The sequence below is a fragment of the Capricornis sumatraensis genome, unplaced genomic scaffold (genome assembly GCF_032405125.1).
Source record: "Capricornis sumatraensis isolate serow.1 unplaced genomic scaffold, serow.2 scaffold13, whole genome shotgun sequence".
In the NCBI taxonomy this organism is placed as follows: Eukaryota; Metazoa; Chordata; class Mammalia; order Artiodactyla; family Bovidae; genus Capricornis; species Capricornis sumatraensis.
In genome coordinates, this window is record NW_027184624.1 from 1728777 (window position 1) to 1751914 (window position 23138).

The 23138-nt window shown below is 36.2% G+C and overlaps 1 protein-coding gene across 1 annotated transcript in view; it reads left to right on the plus strand.

The window, feature by feature from the left end:
- The window catches only part of LOC138072381 (inositol polyphosphate multikinase), a 50797-nt gene that overhangs the window by 24835 nt on the left and 2824 nt on the right, over positions 1-23138 (plus strand). Inside the window, exons 3-4 of the mRNA XM_068963474.1 lie at positions 1837-1933; positions 9229-9401. Coding sequence (XP_068819575.1) covers positions 1837-1933; positions 9229-9401 — 270 coding nt within the window. The remainder of the gene's footprint in view (positions 1-1836; positions 1934-9228; positions 9402-23138) is intronic.

Sequence of the window (23138 nt, forward strand, 5' to 3'; positions counted from 1 at the left end):
AAAGTTAATGAGTAAGATGTCTTGCAAGTTATTATTAAACCTTTTATTTTGTATTGGAGTATAGCTGATTAACAGTGTTATGATAGTTTCAGGTGGATGGCAAAGGGACTCATCATATATATACATGTATGCATTCTCCCCAAACTACCCTCCTATCCAGGCTGCCACATAACATTGAGCAGACTTCCCTGTGCTATACAGTAGGTCCTTGTTGATTTTCCATTGTAGATATAATGGTGTGTACCTGTTAGCCCAAACTCCCTAACTATTCTTTTCACTCACCCTTTCCTGGACAACCACAAGTTCTCTACCTGTCTCTGAGTCTGAAACAAAAAATATTTTCTTTCTGCTTTTCTAGAAGAAAAATTAAAAATCTAGTTCCAGAATATCTGCATATTGTTTTCTAGAATTATTACTGGTTATAAATAAAATAATTAAATGAACAGTACTTAGACTTACACTGAGTTAAATGATACATTTTTTAAGGTAAAATCACAATTTCCTTACAGATATAAAATAAACACATGTTAAAGATTTTGTTTAAACTCATTTAATGAGGTAAGTGATGTGAAAATATTGACTTTGTGTGCCGATACCAAACAGAAATATGGAAATAGTTATGGAAGAGAGAGAAAAAGTGACTTTATTTCTTTGCCAGGCAAAAAGGGAACCCAGCAGGCTATCCCCTCAAGAACTGTGCCCCCATCTCTGGGCAATAGGGAAAGGTCTTAACAGACATGAGGTGGGGGTAGGAGATAAGGATCAAAGCAGTGACTGGCTTGCATTCTTCTGATGGGTTAGTGGTGAGGTAAGTAGGAGTCAGTGTCATCAGCTTTCAGGTTCAAACTTGTCTGGGGTCAAAACAGCTCAAAGATCATGTTGTGTGTATCCCTTGATGGGGAAACAGGAACTTCCTGCAAGGCTGCTCTTGACTGTTTCTTCCTGGTGTCACTTCACCTCTCTTTCCTATTTAGTAACTGCTTGCATCTGCCCATTGGAACTCAGGGAAGGTCATGGAGGCTGAATGAAGCCTCTTTCTTAAAATCAAAGAAATAGGGGATACGGAAAGGCTTTGTGCTCAGGAGCCTCACAGGGCCCTACTTAGTATCAGAAAGAACTAAGCCAACATTAAAACTAGTTCAAAAGAAAAGTCAAAGAATCACAAATTTATATGGCATAAAGGGAAGGTGAAATGAGTGTACATAAGAACACTGTAAAGTCTCCCTTTCCAGGGAGGTTGGAGGGAAGTCAGTAATCCTCCTCTGTTGCTGTTAAGTGGTCAGTTGTGTCTCACTCTTTGTGACCCCATGGGCTGCAACCCGCCAGGCTCCTATGTCTACGGAATTTCCCAGGCATAAGTATTGGAGTGGGTTGCTGTTTCCTTCTCCATAGGATCTCCCTGACCCAGGAATTGAACCCATGTGTCCTGCAAGTCTCCTGCGTTACAGATGGATTCTTTACTAACACTGAGACTCCAGGGAGGCACAGATCCTCCTCTGGCCAGAATTTATTCTTTGTCTATGGACAAGAATTCTTTCGCATTTGCTAAGAGTTATCTACAGCTTACTTTGTTGTAAAATAGTTCAAGGACAGTGAAAGGCTAGAATTAGATAACCAAGAATATGCTCTAAATAATACAGAGTTTCTCATTGGAGACACATAGAGATTTCTTTTTTTCTTTTAGCTTATTCCAGACTTAAACTTATTAAATTCCAGTTAAAACTCATACTAGATAAATTATGATTCATTGTATTATGTTATTTGAGAAATGTGTGGAGCAGTTAGAAAGCATTACAAGGAACTAACTTGGAAATGTTCCATTTCTCTTTGTTTCAGGTTTTTGCTGCTGATTGTACTGATGATATTCTTTTAGAGCTACAAAAATATTTGCCAAAATATTATGGCATCTGGTCACCTCCTACTGCACCAAATGGTAATCTTTTCTTTAAAATCCATCTTTTAGTCTTAATTCATGAGAATTGCTTTTTAAAAGATTTAAGTAAGATTAAGCCTCGTATTATTAAAACAGAATATATGTGTTTTTCTTACTACTCTTTTTCTTATTCATAAGAAAACTAATTAATATTTTGCTTTTCATAACCAGTTTCTTAAATAGCATATACAAATTAATGACCAATTTCTTAAACAATTGAATGAACATATATATATGTGTATATATATATACACACACTAGTACTTAATACTCTTAATTATCAGATGTTCTTTTTTCCAAACATTTTGAGCAATTTCTTTTCCCATTTTGAAAAAATAAAAATCAAGAATTTTCTTTATATAACTTCCTTCCTATCTTCTGTTTTGTTCCTTCATTCCCTACTTGCATGCTTTAAAAAAAATATTGGTAATTTTCTTATAGAGGACAAAATTTTTTATGTAAGGGCACAGAATTTCTCTCTTAATATTAGTTAATACTTGAAGCAGTATTTGCCACATTAAGGCCTTTGACAGAACAGACAAAAGTCAGTTAAACTGGTAACATGACTGCTAACCATTGAAGAAGATTCATGAATGAGGGAAGAATTTCAGACTTGATTGAGTTTAAGAAAAACCCATAGTCTTGCTAAAATGCAAATTAATAGGCTCAACTCTCAGACATTTTGATAATGCATATCTGTGTTGGAGTTCATGATACGCTTATTAAATGAAAGTGTGTTTGTTGTTGTTTTTTTCCTAGTGGATACAGAACTTGAACCACATTTTGAGAACAGGAGATGGGAACTCAAGTTTGAGCTTGTTCTTTCCTTCAGTTCTTTGTCATTACTTGTGCTAGGTTTCATTAATAAGGAATCATAGTATCTCTTGTGAGTATCCTCAGATAATAGTAAGTCAGTGGCTCCCCAGGATTTGTAGGATTCTTCTGTGCTTCATTTGAGGAGGCAAGGGACTTGAGCTTTGCTCTGCTCTGCTTTTCCTTTCTTTGCCTCCTTCCTCTCCTCCCCCTTCTCTTCTCACTTTCCTTTGCTTCCCTTTCCCTTTTTCTTTTCTCCCTCCTTTTTTCTTTCCTTGCCTTTCTTCCCTCTTCCCTTCCCTCCTTTTTCCTTATCTAATCTGTATCTAGTTAAATGTTAAGTTTAAAAAATTATTTAGAAGGGGTAGAGAGAATTCTCTGGTAGTCCAGTGGTTAGGACTCCACACTTCCACTGTAAGGGGCACAGGTTCAAGCCCTGGTCAGGGAACAAGATGCTGCATGTCACAAGGCACAGCCAAAAAAAAAAAAAGTGGGTCAAATAATTGAGCCAACAGCATCATTATTTTGAAAAGAGAGTATACAAGAAGAATCTGGGTAAGAGAAGAAATGTTTTAATTGAAACATTTTATAGTCTAGAATTATATAATTTAAAATAATTTAAAAATCAAAGACTTGCTAGCAATCAACGCCTTTTTGGTTTTCAATACCAAATAATCCTGAGGGATATCTATGCTAATGTAGAAAGATCAGTAACTTTGAAGTCAGAAGGCTTGGCTTCTTCGTTGGATATTTCCAAATTTTGTAAACTACTCTAACTCATTAACCTTTTGGAGCTCCACTTTTTCTTCTGTACATTGAAAATAATATCACGTGGAGTTGTGAAAATGCATGTAATTTATGTGAAAATGCTTTGTAAACTCTGAAACTCTTATTTTGAGTATAAATGGAGATGTTGGTACTACTAAGTTGAAAAGATGAGGTGACGAAAATGAGAAAAAAGAGGAGAAAATATAAAAAGAAGTATACATGTAAATAGATGTGGTCCTGTAATACCAACAATTGCCTTAGGAAATTTCCTATTCCTTTGTAATATTTTGAAAAATATTTTATTTTTTTAAATTAAAAACATATTTTTTCTTTTTGGCCACACTGCAACTTCCTGGGAGTTCCTTTGATCAGGAATTGAACTTGGGCCACAGCAGTGAAAGCACTGAATCCTAACCACGGGACAGTCAGGGAACCCCCTTCCTTTCTAGTTTTTAGCTCTGGAAGTAGAACTGCACCACAGAGATTGTTAAGCTTTGATCTTTCTGATTTTATCATTTTGATTGTAAATGAAACAAGTATAAGATGGGAAACTTTTTGACATCTTTAGTGTACAGGATCATGAAAATAAATATTTTCTTAAATTTTAATAGAACATTGTGATTTGCATTACTATACTTTACATAGTATTAAATTGATATAATTTATTTCTCAACTCTTTTTCCCGTCTTTCTACTTGAGCATCTTTATTTATTTATGGCTGTGCTAGGTCTTCGGTTACTGCATGTGGGCTTTCTCTGTAATTGTGGTGAGCAGGGGCCACTTTTAGTTGCGGTAAATGAGCTTTTCATTGCAGTGGCTTCTCTTGTTTTGGAGCAAAAGCTTGGGGCTTCAGTAGTTGCTGCATGCATGCTTACTTGCTCAGAAAGCATGTGGAATCTTCCCAGATCAGGGATCAAACCCGTGTCCCCTGCCTTGGCAGGAAGATTTCGTATCCACTGCTCCACCAGGGAAGTCTCAAGGTAAAGTGTTATACAACTTTGTATAATTCTTAGAATCCAAAGTTGTAAAACATAGAAATATAGAAAGTTTTGCCAGTTTGCACAGCAAGTTATTGTCACTTAAAGGAAGCATAAGGATGTCCTGACCAACAGTTTTTTACCTTTTAAATTTTTTATGGCAGTTTTATTGACATTTAATTTATGTACCATAAATTTCACCCATTTAAAGTGTATAGTATAAAAAGAAAAAAAAAATAAAGTGTATAGTATAGTAGTTTTAAAATTAGTCATAGAGTTATACAAAGATCACATTAGCAAACCTTAGAATATGACTAGTGTTTTTTTTTTTTTAAGGTAAAGCATTTGTTACAATTATATTTGAAGATTTGAAACTAGTTATATATGTTAAATCTCATTTTACTTGTGTATAAGCACATAGATACCTAATTACATGTACCATCAAAATTTATTTGGAGGAATAGAAAAGTATATCTTCAAGTAGGTTTGAGCAAATTGAGAGTTCTCAAATGTAATCTCTAGTCTCATTGATTGATAGATTTATGGATCTCACTGCTAGTCAGGTTTTAAGAAGCATGGATTAAAATAAGCTGTTCCCTTTCTCCCCCTTCACCCTACATTTGGAGACTCAAGGGCTCTTCTATTTATAATCCCTTATAGTTCAAGCTTCTGTTGCTCTCAGAAATAGCTGATGATTGATGTAAAAGGCAGAAGAAAGGCGTCCTGTTTTTCCATTTGGCTTCATAAATGGGCATGGTTTCACCACCCGGCCTTTTTTACATTTTTGGAGGTTCAGAAATGAAGATGGTAGCCAATGCCTAGATAGGGTGGGAACGAATGTGATGAAACTTGGAACCTATGTTGTAATGATCTATATCATCTATATTCATTAAGAGGATCTGAATAAATCTTCAACTCTCTAAATGTCCTCACCTTTGTCTTTCCTTTAAAGGAATAGTTATCTCATCTTTACTGTTTATAATTATTTGCAGATCTTTCAGTTTTCCATAATATTTCAAATGTTTTTATTTTTTCTCCTTTGTTACTGGGGAATTTTCTGCCTTTTTTTTCTTTCTTAGTATCAGGACTGTATTCCAGCAGCAGAATATTTTTATGTGTAATGTATTAGAAAACAATGTAAGTATTTAATTTATATATGATAATTATATTTAATTGTATATATTTGAATAGAAAATATATTGAAAATAGAAAAGCTTTTTCATTCATAGTAACCTTGTGTAATCTTAAACATACTATCGTCAGTAGCATGAAATATATAAATATTTTGAGCATATTAACCTTATTGTTGGTACAGCCACTGATAAGTCTTAACTTAATAGACTGCTTATAAAAGCATGAAGTGGTATATTTTGGACTACCTGGTAGATATTTTTTATGATTTTTACCTCAAAAATTTAAAGAACTATAGAAATTCTATATACATTTTCCATAAATTAATAGGTAACAGATTTCTCTCTTACAACCATAGAAAACTATACTTCTAGTCAGTGTGACTTCTTATAATGAGATCCATATATTTATGAAAAGTAGATGTCCTGTTATTTATTACACAAATATTAAGACTAAGCTTAATGGATTATCTCTTAGATTTGAGGTTCACAAATGTCAGTCTTTAGACCTCTGACAGACTGACTGGCTTCATCAGAATCTGTTGTACTAAATAGAGCTTTTAAGAATTTAAAAAAGTAAATATTGTTATTTTTGATCATCTATATGCTTTATATATGCATTAATTCATATGTATATATGAAAAAATCAACTTTTCTTTATTTTTTAATATTTAAAAATATTAAATGTTTTTTAACTTTTACTTTCCTTACAAGTTACCTCATAGCAAACAGTCATAATTATTTTCCAAACATCATATCAATATAGTTTAATTTATTTCCTTGACTTTGGTCAAAATGAACCTAAACTATTCCAGATAGAACACTATCTTATTCTTAGTCCATCCGATTTTTGGGACATATTTTCTATATACCTAAAAATTGAGAACTATTGTACCATTCTATACCCAGAGGGGCTTTGGCTGAGTGTCCTTTGTTATCTGTACCATTGCCTTATAAATGAGGCTCTCCTGTAGTTAAAATGCCTTTGATCATTTAAGTTATTGTCTTGAGATTGACTTACTTTGAATTAAGCTCTCTCGCATTTTTTTCAGAGAGAATCAGTATTCAAATTTATTTCTAGTGATGATAATCTGAAAAAAAAAATCAATTTAAATCTCAGTTCCCACATCATGTCTCATTCCCCTATTTTATTCAGAAGAAACTGTGGGAAACTGCTAGATATATAACCTTTTTTTTTTAACTATGCATCTCTAAAGCAGGTTTTGATGTTGATTTTTTTTTTTTTTTTTTTTTTTTTTTTAGTAACTTGGAAAGAGAAACAAGAATCTCAAAATTTCAACTTTTCACTTAGAGAACCAAAAGAATACAGTAAACCAACTCTCAGTAGGCCTTAATTTAAGGATTATGAACTTAAGGCTAATAATTAGCCATTTATATGTGTGTGTGTGTGTGTGTGTGTGTGTGTGTGTGTGTGTATATATATATATATATATATATGTTTTATATGATTTGGTAATTCAAATCAAATAAAGCATATCAAGAATCTGAAAGTAAGATAAAAACACATTTGCCTAGTCAAGTATTAGCCACTCAGTCCAGCTCTTTGCGACCCCGTGGGCTGTAGCCTGCCAGATTCCTCTGTCCATTGAATTCTCCAGGCAAGAATGTTGGAGTGGGTTGCTGTTTCCTTCTCCTGGCGGTCTTCCCCACCCAGAGACTGAACCCAGGTCTCCTCCATTGCAGGCATATTGTTTATCATCTGAGCCACCAGGAAAACCCTTGCCTAGTCAAAATAAATGTCAGATAAAACTGATGATACTTAGGCCTGTTTACTGAAGGAATGGCTCAACTTATTACAGGATGAAGAAGGCCAAACCCAAAGTCCCTTTGGGCAGAAAGAAAATGAGAAGGGCAAACATTGATTCACTCAAGCAGACATTTATTGTATTCCTACTGTAAGGAGAGTTTGTATTTGTATTTTTTCCCTTTCCCAAGAGAGGATGAAATAGGGATTTGAAAAAAGTCTTTAGCTTCTCTTGTTTCTGTTGTTTGTTCAAAAAACAGTTTTTGTTTTTAATCACTACCAAATTGGCAGGTAGAAAATAATAGCCTTACACTGAACTGTAGATGCTGTGATGTTTAGCTAGATTTGCACACTGTCTATCTTCCCATGTATAGCCTTACCTCACTAAGGCCTTCAAGGTTTCTTGAGTTATGGAAATTAATGATGATAAACTTGTGAATGCTAATGATTTACTGTATTGAGATCTAATTAGTCTCTTGTGATATTTGAAACATAAGCCTTGTTACTGAAATTTCTATACAGTTTTAGGGAGAGGATGGACCCCTTTGTTTCTCTTTCCTCAAGGTAGCTGAAAATGGGAAGAGTGTGAAGGGGACTGCTGTGCTTCCTCCTTCCCCATCTTATCATACTTTCCTGTGGTTACCTTTTTAAAGTACAGAAATGGGGTGGGTTCCAGTTTCTTGAGTAGGATATTCCTACTTGTCTCATTATGTCTCACCATCAACAGGTTCATGTCTGTGTCCAGACCTTTTATGTTGTTGAAAATGTCCCTTTGTTAGAACCTTTCTTTTAAATGTGGCATACTTCTTTTAGTTTCTGTGAGTGCTAGTCTCTTAGGCTACAGTTCATTTTTTGTCTCTTAACTTCACCTGGTTCTACACAATCCTCCCTGTCTCCATTTTCCTTTGACTAAGGGAAAAGATTTTAAAACATAAATTCATTTATTTCAAAAAATCAAACCTTGTTACTTTGATTAAAAAGTAAAATATTTTCTGTTTGTAAGGAAAGGTTTTTACAATAAGTGCTTCTTATGACATGACTGAAATTTGTGATCTCATTCAGAATTTTGTTTGGGAAGATTTATTCACCTAGGAAGGGGGAAAGACTTTCTTTTCTTACTTGTTTCCCTCAGTGCACCCAGACCTGTATTTTCAACCTAAAACTATAAGGTTGGCTATAGTGTATGGTAACTGAGATGTTTGTAATTTTTTTACTTGAATCTCCCATTATAATAGTTTTCTGAGGGTGTAAACAGGATGCCAAAGTTATTTACAAATGAACTTTTGAGGACTTTTTGTGTTCTGAAAAGCAGGGTGTTTCTTTTTCCTTTAGGACTAGTAAGTCTAGAATGTGTATTTGGCATCAACATCATTTGGATTAATTTACCTTTCTTAACCTATACCTGTTGTATCCTCTGTGGAAAGGATTTATTCCTTTTACTATTCTTAAATGAAGAATTTAAAACATTGTTAGAATAATAAGATGCCTGCTGAGGTACATAGGATGTAAATCATGTTCAAAAAGGGAATGTATTCAAGGACAGTTTTTAAAAATTATCTCATTCCCTTTTTAATGCTCTTGGAAGCCTTATATCTAATTCAGACCTTTTATTTATGGTTGAATATTTATTCCACCTCTTGCAAGAGTTTCTCTGTGATATTTATACCTGTTATAAAATTTATTAGTCAGTCTTTTTTTTTTCCCTCCAGGTGAAGTAATAATAATTGTTGACTCTGGATTAGTTTTAACTTTTTTCTCAGTTTTAAGATTTCCTCATTTTTGTTTTCTCTTAAGTAGTAATATGTTTTCCTATTACTAATTAGGGTTTTTCTTTAATAACAGATTTATACCTAAAACTGGAAGATGTGACCCATAAATTTAATAAGCCCTGTATAATGGATGTAAAGATAGGGCGGAAAAGCTATGATCCTTTTGCTTCATCTGAGAAGATTCAGCAACAGGTCAGCAAGTACCCATTAATGGAAGAGATTGGGTTCTTGGTGCTTGGCATGAGGGTAAGAGTGATTTTTAGTGTAATACATACATTTCTCATTACATGTTTTCTTGAAGGTTATAGATGTCACATATATTTTAGAATTAGGTTATCCATAACTCCTCAGTGCAGGCAGAGATTTTTATCTCTTGTTCACTGGTATATGGGCAATGTCTGGATTTATTCTGGGATGCAGTACATATTAATAAGTGAATGAGTGGCTGAACCTCAAAGCTCTGACTCTAGTAATTTTATTTTAAAGAAGTTTTAAGTTTAGTGCAAAAGAAATAATATGATAAATAAATGTGATATTATTTGTGATTTTTTTTTCCCATGAGAAAAGTGCCAGTAATTTTTTCTGTATATTTAAAACAAAAAGGGGAAATAAATTAGGTTACTGGTTTAAGAATGTGATTTAAACCCATTGTTTTCTTTGCTTATTTTTCCCTGGACTGGCAATTTACAATGGGCTCAGGTGGTCAGTTCTGATCTCATCCAGAGTCCCTCTTGTGACTGTACTCATCTGATGGCTCCTCTGGATCTAGTTGGTCCAAGTGACCTCACTCTTATGTCTTTCAGTTCAGTTCAGTTCAGTTCAGTTGCTTAGCCGTGTCTGACTCTTTGCGACCCCATGAACTGCAGCATGCCAGGCCTCCCTGTCCATCACCAACTCCCGGAGTTCACTCAGACTCACGTCCATCAAGTCGGTGATGCCATCCAGCCATCTCATCCTCTGTCGTCCCCTTCTCCTCCTGCCCTCAATCCCTCCCAGCATGAGAGTCTTTTCCACTGAGTCAACTCTTTGCATGAGGGGGCCAGAGTACTGGAGTTTCAGCTTTAGCATCATTCCTTCCAGAGAACACCCAGGGCTGATCTTTAGAATGGATTGGTTGGATCTCCTTATAGTCCAAGGGACTCTCAAGAGTCTTCTCCAACACCACAGTTCAAAAGCATCAATTCTTCGGCACTCAGCTTTCTTCACAGTACAACTCTCACATCCATACATGACTACTGGAAAAACCATAGCCTTGACTAGACGGACCTTTGTTGGCAAAGTAATATCTCTGCTTTTCAATATGTTATCTAGGTTGGTCATAACTTTCCTCCCAAGGAGTAAGTGTCTTTTAATTTCATGGCTGCAGTCACCATCTGCAGTGATTTTGGAGCCCCCCAAAATAAGGTCTGACACTGTTTCCACTGTTTCCCCATCTATTTCCCATGAAGTGATGGGACCAGAAGCCATGATCTTAGTTTTCTGAATGTTCAGCTTTAAGCCAACCTTTTCACTCCCCTCTTTCACTATCATCAAGAGGCTTTTTAGTTCCTCTTCACTTTCTGCCATAAGGGTGGTGTCATCTGCATATCTGAGGTTATTGATATTTCTCCCAGCAATCTTGATTCCAGCTTGTGCTTCTTCCAGTCCAGCATTTCTCATGATATACTCTGCATATAAGTTAAATAAGCAGGGTGACAATATACAGCCTTGATGTACTCCTTTTCCTATTTGTCTTACAAGTTGATATTAACTGTTGGCTGGGCTTTTTCCCATCAGGTTCCTTCCAGAAGGCTGACTGGAGCTTCTACATGTACTATATACATTTTAGGAAGGCAAGAATGAAAGCTACGAGGTCTGTTGAAATCTAGGTTAAGAAGTTACCTTCTGTCACTTTTATGAAATTATATGGGTCAAAGTATGTCACAGGGCAATCCATATTCATAGGAAGGAGAAGACTCCACTTCTGGTTGTGGAAAAAGAGAAGTCACAATATGAATGGCAGTGTGCATAAGGATGTTGAGGCCCTCTTTGCAAACAGTATGCCATAGGTAATGTGGAATGAAATTCTGTAAACAAGTGATGCCTATTTAAACCTTCACTGTTTTCAAATCATTCACCCTTCCACTTTCCTCCTCTTAGGAGATAATTTTGGCTCCTGCTTCAGAAAAAAATAAGCCATTATACAGGGTTTCCTTTAATTTCCAGCTAAGAGACATAAACATCTAACCTGCATATGCTTTCATTTCCTCATTATTCCTCTCTACATTGAAGAATTTTCCATCCTGCTGTCAGAGGCAGCCCTTCCCTTTGCCCTCTGGATTGTCTTTCTCTTCTGCCTCTTCTCAACCTAATATTGTTGATTCTGTCTTGTTATTTTATTTTATTTTTTATCTTCAACTTTGGTCTCTCTTTAGTTGTTTTTCCTTTTTGTTTCAAATAATGTTCAAATCACTCTCAATTGAAAAAGAAAAAAATCAAAACCCACTTTTATCCTGCTCTGTTCTGCAGCAGTGCATTTAAATTGCTTCCTCTTCGTACCCAAGCTTGTTATATTTGTTACTGTTTCCTTACTTGCCATGCTGTATTCTTTAACCCATTTTAATCTGGCTTTAGCTTCATCATGCCACCAGACTGGTGCCTCATGAAGGTCCCTAATGACATCTCTGTGTCACTAAATTCAAATGGCATTTTTCATTATTCATCTTACTTCACTTTTAAAAGCAGTCTTCAACATGACCATGTCCTCCTTGAAACATTCCTTTTGTGTCCATAACACTGCAGTCTCTCCTGTTTTTTCCCTAAGAGCACTTTGCAGTCTTTTTTTTTGCCAGCTCATTTCTTTGTTCTTTAAATATTGAGATATTCCATTTAGTTCCATTTACTGCCTTCTCTTTCTTCTCAAGTAGTGTCCTTTATTCTCATTGATTCAGTTTCACTTACACTGATAACTCCTGAACATACATATCTAGCCTCTGGTTTTTCTGTGATTTCCTAATCTATATAGCTAACAGCCTATTCAACATTTTATTTGGATAACTTAAAGACATCTAGGACTAACTGTAAAAAACTGACTTACATCCCTTTTGTGAAATAACAACCAAAGCATTAACAGCAAATCTCTTATTCTCCGTGTCAGTGAATGACATTATCATACGTCCAGTTTTATGAAGGAGAAACCTTTTAGTACCATCATCTCTCAAAGCCATCCATCAATTTTGTTGATCTTAATTTTCAAGCACCTGAGTACCATTTTCAAAATTACTCCTCTCTAGACAAGTATCTTACCTCTCAATTTCAGTTTTGTTCTCTTCTGGTCTGTTCTCCAGACGTTTTAAAATGTATATCTAATTTTGACATTCCCCAGCTTAAAAATTCTTCAGTTGGTTTCCATTGCCTTTATATGTGTGTGTGTGTGTGTGTGTGTGTGTGTGTGTGTGTAAATATAGACACACATTAGAAATAAATAAGGCACTGCCTGATTTTGCTCTCTGTGTGTTATTTCCCCAGACAAATAGAGGTTCCTCTGTTTGTATTTTTTAATAATGTTTTTATTGAGATATGATTTACCCACCATTCAATTCACTCATTTAAAGTAGCAGTTCATTGGTTTAGTATACTCATAGAGTTGAGCAGCCATCAAAGTATTCAACTGTAGAACATTTTTTTCATCACCTAAAAAGAAAAGCTATACATATCAGCAGTCACTTATTTCCTTCCAACTCAGTAGCCATAGACAGCTCTAATCTACTTTCTGACTGTATAGCTTTGCCTCTTCTGGACATTTCATATAAAGGGAATCATGTAATACAATAGGTAGTCTTTTGTGACTGGCTTCTTTCATAATGTTTTCAGAGTTCGTCCATGTAGTTAGCACAAATCTGTATTTTATTCTTTTTTGTTTTTGTATGGATATACCACATTTTGTTTATCCATTGATCAACTTCGGGTTGTTTCCACTTTGGGGCTGTTATTAATAATGCTGTTATGAACATTCATGTACAAGTTGTTACATACATATGTTTTTTAAGGTATGTAGTTCCTGAATTTGAGATTAGTGAATGCCATGATTAAATTTAAATTTTAAAGAAACTGCCAAAGTGTTTTCCAAAGTTCTTACACCATTTTATATTTCTACCAGTGATGTATAGGAGTTTCAGTTTCTCTGCATTGTTACCCAAAGCCCAAACCTTGTTATTCTGCCTCTCTTCTTTTTTTATAACTTATTCTAGTGGGTGTGAAGTGGTATCTCATTCTGGTTTTTATTTACATTTCCCTAATGGCTCATGGAATTGAGCCTCTTTTCATGTGCTTATTTATCCATGTGCATCTCATCTTTGGAGAAATGTCTATTCTGGTCCTTTGCCCACTTTTAATTTGGGTTATTTTTTTCTGTGGGTTGTTTTTTTACTTTTTTGATAATACCTTTGGAGTACAAATAATTTTTTTGAAGTCTAATTTAATTTTGCCTTTTATTGTTTGTGCTCTTGGCTTCATGGCTAAGAAACCATTGCCTAACCTCAAAGATCACTGATCACAGCTAACATAGCAATACAGTAATAATGAAAAAGTTTGAAATATTGCAAGAATTACCAGATGGGACACAGAGACATGAACTGAGGCAAATGCTGTTGGAAAAATGGCTCCGATAGACTTGTTCATTGTGTTTTCTTTTTCTTGGGTGTATAATGGTAGTTCTTTTTTTAAGTTTTTGAGGAACTTTCATACTGTTTTTTATAGTGGCTGTACCAGTTTACATTCCTACTAGTAGTACTCAAGGTTTGCCTTTCCTTCATATTCTCAACAGCACTTGTTAGTTTTCCTATCAAATTGTGTGACTTCTTTATATGTTTTGAATATTAACCCTTTACCAGATACATTGATTTGTAGCAGGTATTTTCTCAGAATCACACTGTCTTGTTTTTGGAGCAGGGGGGCTGTACCACATGGCTTGCTAGATCTTAGTTCCCTGATCAGGGATTGAACTCTGGCCCATGTCAGTGAAAGCACTGAGTGCTAACTACTGGACCACCAGGGAATTCCCAATAACCACACTTTTTTGATTAATGTAGCTTTGGAATAACTTTTGAAACTGGGAATTGTTAGACTTCCAACTTTGTTCTTTTCCAAGATTGTTTGGACTACCTAGGGTCCCTTCAACTTCCTCATGAATTTTAGGATCAGTCTGTCAGTTTCTGCAAGCAAGTGTTCACCTGGGATTTTGGTAGAAATTATGTTGATCTGTAGATTAATTTGAGTTCTCCTAATTTTATTCTCATGGCTTTCCTTTGTATAGTAGTTAGCAGTTTATAATTACATATAGTTTGCTTATCTGAGAAAGGATATGATTGCAGTGTGAAATAATGAATAAGAATGAGAATATAAATATAGACTAAATTATATAATTCTAGAATATTAAAATTGGGAGATATAACTTGAGTTTTAATAGGAGTTCTATTAGGATTTTTTTTTCAGATAGTTATTTCCTTAGTGTTTGGTAAATTTATTAAACTGTTCAATCACAATGGGTTTATAGATTAGTACTAAAGATAGAGTTGGATAATTTTAGAATAAGTGTTCCAAATTTAAAAAATTTTCCTCCAAGACAATCATGCCCAATTTAAATTAAAAAAACAAAACAAAACAAAATCCAAAACCAACCCTCACTGAATATACTGAAGTTTACCAAATATATCAGTTTTAAATTGTTTTTCTATTATGTTTAACCAGTAAGTAGGAAGAGGTTTGGTGGGCAAAAGAAAATGCCAATTTACTATTTCCTTATAATTAATTAATTATATGCCAGCAAAGGTCTGTATAGTCAAAGCTGTGGTTTTTCCGGTAGTTGTGTATGGATGTGAGAGTTGGACTATAAAGAAAACTGAGTGCTGAAAAATTGATGCCTTTGAACAGTGGTGTTGGAGAAGACTCTTGAGAGTCCCTTGGACTGCAAGGAAATCAAACCAGTCCATCCTAAAGGAAAAATCAGTTCTGCATGTTCATTGGAAGGAAGGTCTGATGCTGAAGCTCCAATACTTTGGCCACGTGATGTGAAGAACTGACTCACTGGAAAAGACTTTGATGCGGGGAGGGATTGTGGGTAGGAGGGAAAGGGGACGACAGAGGATGAGATGGCTGGATTGCATCACCAACTCGATGGACATGAGTTTGGGTGAACTCCGGGAGTTGGTGATGAACAGGGAGGCCTGGTGTGCTGTAGTCCATGGGGTCGGAAACCGTCAGACATGACTGAGTGACTGAACAGAACTGAATTATATATAATTATTTCTTATATAAATATAAGGAGTTTATTCATATAAATATATCTATAGGAACTTATTACATTACGGAATTTATTGCATATAAATACATAATTTCCTTATATAAATTCCTGACATTAATTAATTAAATCTTTTGGTTGCACTGTAAGCATGTGGGATCTTAGTTCCTTGACCGGGAATCAAACCCATGCCCTCTGCATTGGCAGCACAGAATCTTAAGCACTGGACTGCCAGGGAAGTCCCAGGAATTCCTTGTTTTTAAATTACTGTCAACAATTATACTGTTATTTCCTTGACCCAAGATGGTATAGATGATAAGACTCACTTTAATTTAAAAACAAAAGATTTAAGATAATTTGTAACAAAAAAGAAACAAAATAGGAGCTATAAGAGCAAATCAGTCAAGAGAGGAGGAGTATAAAGTGACTTTGGAAAAGAGTATTTTGAATTGGCAACAGGGAAAATAGGTAGAAAACCAAGAAGCAGAGCATTTTTTGAACTAGTTGATGAAAGGTGATTGTAAGTTTATGTAAGGAGCATATATATAGGCAGGTGGAGTGTATTTTAGCTTAAAGTATCAGACTTGAGACAAGTAAATATATTAGCAGCTTGCTTTGGGACTTTCTGCCTTTTTCAAGTAGCGTTCTTAGTGGTCAACTATTAAGTGAATGAATGGTTGTTTAATTTTCCAGTTTTATATTGACTTTTTAAACATGTGCTGTATAACTGTGGGGATTATTATATTTATTGGACTTCCCTGTTGGCTCAGGCAGTAAAGAATCTGCCTGCAATGCAGGAGATTTGGGTTCAATTTCTGGGTGGGAATATCCCCTAAAGAAGAGAATGGCTAACCACTCCAGTATTCTTACCTGGAGAATTCTGTGAACAGAGAAACCTGTTGGGCTACAGTCCTTGGGGTCGCAAAGAGTCAGACATGACTGAGAGACTAACACTTAAAATATTAACTGCAAATAATTGAAATACAATTTGTAGAAATTCACCTGAAATTTCTTTAAAACATGTAATTCAAGATTTTAGTTGATTTATACTTGTCATTTTCTCCCCCTCCTCATGTCTTCCAGGTTACCTTTCCTTTAAAAAAGATTAAGTATCTTTTTTGTTACCTGTTTAGATATTTTCAAGGTGGCACTGTTAACTCTTGATTTACAAAAGTCTTTGTAACTGATCAAGACTGGGTAGTGGGTTGAGATTGGAGACATTCTCAGATCTCTTTACATTCTAGCTTTAACTAGTAAAGTAGAAGTAAACAGACATGCCTGAAATGAATACAGCATTGTAAATCAACTATACTTCAATAAAAAATAAATGAATAAATAAAATTAAGTAAGTAGAGAGAGAATATAAATAAAGGTGTCTCATTGAAACTAGTTAGCTTTAATCTGTAGCTGAAATCTAGATTTTTCATATGTGAAATTTAATTTAGCTCAGAAAATACATCCCTGGATAGTAGAATGGTGAAGTTTTGAGGATCCTTTTTTTTGGATTCTATAAACATTTCCTAGTTGGTAGTTTCAGAGAAGGCAATGGAAACCCACTCCAGTACTCTTGCCTGGAAAATCCCATGGGTGGAGGAGCCTGATAGGCTGCAGTCCATGGGGTCGTGAAGAGTCGGACACGACTGAAGCTACTTAGCAGGAGTAGCAGTTGGTAGTTTACATGACTGCTGCTGCTGCTAAGTCACTTCAGTCCTGTCTGACTCTGTGCGACCCCATAGACAGAAGGCCACCAGGCTCCCCTGTCCCCGGGATTCTCCAGGCAAGAACACTGGAGTGGGTTGCCATTATATGACTGGGTATTTGAAAATTCTTCTCATTTATTTTTGTATTTAATTTTATCACATTATTTATTTTCTCAATTTCATCTTTTTATTTCAAGATAAGTGACACATGACATTGTGTGTTTGAGCTGTACAGCATGTTGATTTGATAAATTTATATATTGCCATCTTATTGCCATATAGTATTAGCTAATACCTCTGTCACTTTGAAAATCCTCTTTTACATGTATTTCTGGGCATAGAGAACATGAGTACTTTTTAAAAAATCACTTTCTGGGTATAATTAACTGTCCTTATGAAAATAATTTTTCTTGTAGTCAAATGTAATTTTGGTATATATATAAAGTGTTTTTCTTCTGTTCATAGTAACACTTTGTTCAAGATAAATTGTTTTTCTTTAAATAGGCTGCTAAGTGTATGTAAAAAGAACACTGTACTATTTGGATTTTTTGAATAAAGTGAAGCATTTGAGATAGAGAGTAATTAGCCATATCATACTGAAAGTTATAAAATACCATTTTCTAAAGCAATGTATTCTTAATGCTTCTTAAAAATATTTAATTAAAAATTAATGAAATACATCACTGTATGGTTCAGATGCCAAAAAGTATAGAAACATATACTGCAAGAAGTCAGCCTCCCCACACAGGATATTATATTAATAGTGATTTTTTTTTCCTCACCAATGTATCCTTCCAGAGATATTTGTTCCTATATTGCAAAATCATCTACTTTGAACACTGTTCTGTATCTTGCTTTTTTTTCTGTTTAACATATAATGGAGATTTTTCCATAGTGGCATTACCAGCTGTCTGTAATGGATCTTTTGACTTGTTTCCAGTCTTTTGCTATTACGAATAACGTTTGAAATGAATGACTGGAGACCTTCCTCATTTCACCAGTGTGCTAGTGTATTTATGGAATAAGTGCCTAGAGGGGAATTGAGCTTGTATGCATTTATAATTGTGGTAGATACTGGCAATCTGCTTGATACAAAGCAGTGATTTGGAACCAGGTCAGTTCAGTTGCTCAGTCGTGTCCAACTCTTTGCAATCCCATGAACTGTAGCATGGGACTATTGCAGCATTCTAACTGTTGCTTCTTAACCTGCATACAGATTTCTCAGGAGGCAGGTCAGGTAGTCTGGTATTCCCATCTCTTTAAGAATTTTCCACAGTTTGTTATGATTCACACAGTCAAAAGCTTTGGCATAGTGAATAAAGCAGAAGTAGATGGTTTGAACCAGGGGCAGTTTAATTTCCCAGGGAGTCATTTGGCAGTGTCTGGAGATACTTTTCCATGGGGATTGTTTTGATCCCTGTCTCCTGTACAATGTCACAAACCTCATTCCGTAGTTCATCAGGCACTCTATCAGATCTAGGCCCTTAAAATTATTTCTCACTTCCACTGTATAATCATAAGGGATTTGATTTAGGTCATACCTGAATGGTCTAGCAGTTTTCCCTACTTTCTTCAATTTAAATCTGAAATTCGTAATAAGGAGTTCATGATCTGAGCCACAGTCAGTTCCTGGTCTTGTTTTTGTTGACTGTATAGAGCTTCTCCATCTTTGGCTGCAGAGAATATAATCAATCTGATTTCGGTTTTGACCATCTGGTGATGTCAGTGTGTAGAGTCTTCTCTCGTGTTGTTGGAAAAGGATGTTTGCTATGACCAGTGCATTTTCTTGGTAAAACTCTATTACTTTGCCCTACTTCATTCCCCATTCCAAGGCCAAATTTGCCTGTTACTCCAGGTGTTTCTTGACTTCCTACTTTTGCATTCCAGTCCCCTATAATGAAAGGGACATCTTTTTAAGGAGTTAGTTCTAAAAGGTCTTGTAGGTCTTCAAAGAACCATTCAACTTCAGCTTCTTCAGTGTTACTGGTTGGGGCATAGACTTGGAATACCATGATATTGAATGGTTTGCCTTGGAGACTAACAGAAATCATTCTGTCGTTTTTGAGATTGCATCCAAGAACTGCATTTTGGACTCTTTCGTTGACCGTGATGGCTACTCCATTTCTTCTGAGGGATTCCTGCCTGCAGTAGTAAATATAATGGTCATCTGAGTTAAATTCACCCATTCCAGTCCATTTTAGTTTGCTGATTCCTAGAATGTCGACATTCACCCTTGCCATCTCTTGTTTGACCACTTCCAATTTGCCTTGATTAATGGACCTGACAGTCCAGGTTCCTATGCAATATTGCTCTTTAGAGCATCGGACCTTGCTTCTATCACCAGTTACATCCACAGCTGGGTATTGTTTTTGCTTTGGCTCCATCCCTTCATTCTCTCTGGAGTTATTTCTCCACTGATCTCCTTAGCATATTGAACACCTACTGACCTGGGGATTTCCTCTTTCAGTATCCTATCATTTTGCCTTTTCATACTGTTCATGGGGTTCTCATGGCAAGAATACTGAAGTGGTTTGCCATTCCCTTCTCCAGTGGACCACATTCTGTCAGACCTCTTCACCATGACCTGCCCGCCCTGGATTGCCCCACGGGCATGGCTTAGTTTCATTGAGTTAGACAAGGCTGTGGTACTAGTGTGATTGGACTGACTAGTTTTCTGTGAGTATGGTTTCAGTGTGTCTGCCAAATTCAGACTTAAATTGAAGAAAGTAGGAAAAACCACTAGAACATTCAGGTATGACCTAAATCAAATCGCTTATGATTATACAGTGGAAGTGAGAAATAGATTTAAGGGCCTAGATCTGATAGATAGAGTGCCTAATGAACTATGGAATGAGGTGTGTGACATTGTACAGGAGAGAGGGATCAAAACCATCCCCATGGAAAAGAAATGCAAAAAAGCAAAATGGCTGTCTGGGGAGGGCTTACAAATAGCTGTGAAAAGAAGACAAGCAAAAAGCAAAGGAGAAAAGGAAAGATATAAGGATCTGAATGCAGAGTTCCAAAGAATAGCAAGAAGAGGTAAGAAAGCCTTCTTCAGCGATCAGTGCAAAGAAATAGAGGAAAAGAACAGAATGGGAAAGATTAGCGATCTCTTCAAGAAAATTAGAGATACCAAGGGAACATTTCATGCAAAGATGGGCTCGATAAAGGACAGAAATGGTCTGGACCTAACAGAAGCAGAAGATATTAAGAAGAGGTGTCAAGAATACACGGAAGAACTGTACAAAAAAGATCTTCACAACCCAGATAATGACGATGGTGTGATCACTCATCTAGAGCCAGACATCCTGGAATGTGAAGTCAAGTGGGCCTCAGGAAGCATCACTATGAACAAAGCTAGTGGAGGTGATGGAATTCCAGTGAGCTATTTTAAGTCCTGAAAGATGATGCTGTGAAAGCGCTGCACTCAATGTGCCAGCAAATTTGGAAAACTGAGCAGTGGCCACAATACTGGAAAAGGTCAGTTTTTATTCCAATCACAAAGAAAGGCAATGCCAAAAAATGCTCAAGCTACCGCACAGTTGCACTCATCTCACATGTTAGTAAAGTAATGCTCAAAATTCTCCAAGCCAGGCTTCAGCAATATGTGAACCGTGAACTTCCTGATGTTCAAGCTGGTTTTAGAAAAGGCAGAGGAACCAGAGATCAAATGGCCAACATCCGGTGGATCATGGAAAAAGCAAGGGAATTCCAGAAAAACATCTACTTCTGCTTTATTGACTATGCCAAAGCCTTTGACTGTGTGGATCACAATAAACTGTGGAAAATTCTGAAAGAGATGGGAATACCAGACCACCTGTCCTGCCTCTGGAGAAATCTGTATCCAGGTCAGGAAGCAACAGTTAGAACTGGACATGGAACAACAGACTGGTTCCAAATAGGAAAAGGAGTACGTTAAGGCTGTATATTGTCACCCTGCTTATTTAGCTTATATGCAGAGTACTTCATGAGAAACGCTGGGCTGGAAGAAGCACAAGCTGGAATCAAGATTTCCGGGAGAAATATCAATAACCTCAGATATGCAGATGACACCACCCTTATGGCAGAAAGTGAAGAGGAACTAAAAAGCCTCTTGATGAAAGTGAAAGTGGAGAGTGAAAAAGTTGGCCTAAAGCTCAACATTCAGAAAACGAAGATCATGGCATCCGGTCCCATCACTTCATAGGAAATAGATGGGGAAACAGTGGAAACAGTGTCAGACTTTAGTTTTGGGGGCTCCAGAATCACTGCAGATGGTGACTGCAGCCATGAAATTAAAAGACACTTACTCCTTGGAAGGAAAGTTATGACCAACCTAGATAACATATTGAAAAGCAGAGACATTACTTTGCCGACTAAGGTCCGTCTAGTCAAGGCTATGGTTTTTCCTGTGGTCATGTATGGATGTGAGAGTTGTACTGTGAAGAAAGCTGAGTGCTGAAGAATTGCTGCTTTTGAACTGTGGTGTTGGAGAAGAGTCTTGAGAGTCCCTTGGAGTGCAAGGAGATCCAACCAGTCCATTCTGAAGATGATCAGCCGTGGGATTTCTTTGGAAGGAATGATGCTAAAGCTGAAACTCCAATACTTTGGCCACCTCATGTGAAGAGTTGACTGATTGGAAAAGACTTTGATGCTGAGGGGGATTGGGGGCAGGAGGAGAAGGGGACGACAGAGGATGAGATGGCTGGATGGCATCACTGCCTCGATGAACGTGAATCTGAGTGAACTCCGGGAGTTGGTGATAGAAAGGGAGTTCTGGCGTGCTGGGATTCATGGGGTCTCAAAGAGTCGGACACGGCTGAGCGACTGAACTGAACTGAACTTGAGACTGAACTGAACTGAACTTGAGATACTTTTGTTTGCCACAGTTTTGGGATAGTCAGTTTTCCTGGTATGTTTGAGACCTGATTTTAGTGAACTCTTCAGATTCCATTGTTCATTTTCCCGTGAGTAAACATGCTCTTTGTTCATCAGATACATTTCAAATACCTTTTTTTTTTTTTCCTGTTTGTCTTTTGATATTTGAATGGCAAAAACACTATCAACATTTTAAAAAGCATATTGTATGTGGTAGATTGAGTTTTAATTGGAAATGCCTTCCCTGGTTACCAGTTATTTAAGGATTCTGCCATCTTTAGGTGGGAAGGCATTTTATTTTGTTCACTTTGATCTTTGATGTATTTGGATTAATATTAATATTTTAGTATAAGTTATAAATACAACTTATTTTTTTCCAGATCCCCACTGAATGAATGATACTAACACCATTTAATAATCATTCATCTTTTTGTACTGGTTTAAAATACCATTATCACATACAGGCTTCTCATGTGTTTTTGATTCTATAATATGTTTTATTAGAATTATTATCCTGAAGAGATATCTCTACTCCTGTGTTCATTGCAGCATTATACACAATAGCCAAGATGTGGAAACAACCTATCTGGGAGCAACCTAAGTGTTCATATACAGATTTATGGACATAGAAGGTGTGGTTCTTTACACAGTGTAATATTATTCATGCATTATAAAGAAGGAAGTCCTGCCGTTTGCAACAACATGGATGAAACCATGCAATAATGCAATAAACCAAAGAAAGACAGATACTGTGTGGTGGCACTTACATATGTAGTCAAAAACAGAAACTCAAAAGACAAAGCTGATTTCATAAAAAGAGAAAATGGAATTGGGCTTTCTAGGGACTTGGGGAAGGGAGAAATGAGGAGATCAGAAGATACAAACTTTCAGTTGTAAGATAAATTCATATAAGCTAATGTATAGCATAGTGGCTACAAGTGTGCTAAGTCGCTTCAGGTTTGTCCAACTCTTTGCGACCCTGTAGACTGTAGCCTGCCAGGCTCCTCTGTCCATGGGATTCTCCAGGCAAAAATATTGGAGTAGGTTGCCATCTCCTCCTCCAGGGGATCTTTCTGACCCAGGGATTGTAGCTGCGTCTCTTATGTCTCCTGCATTTGCAGGTGGGTTCTTTACCAGCAGTTTCACCAG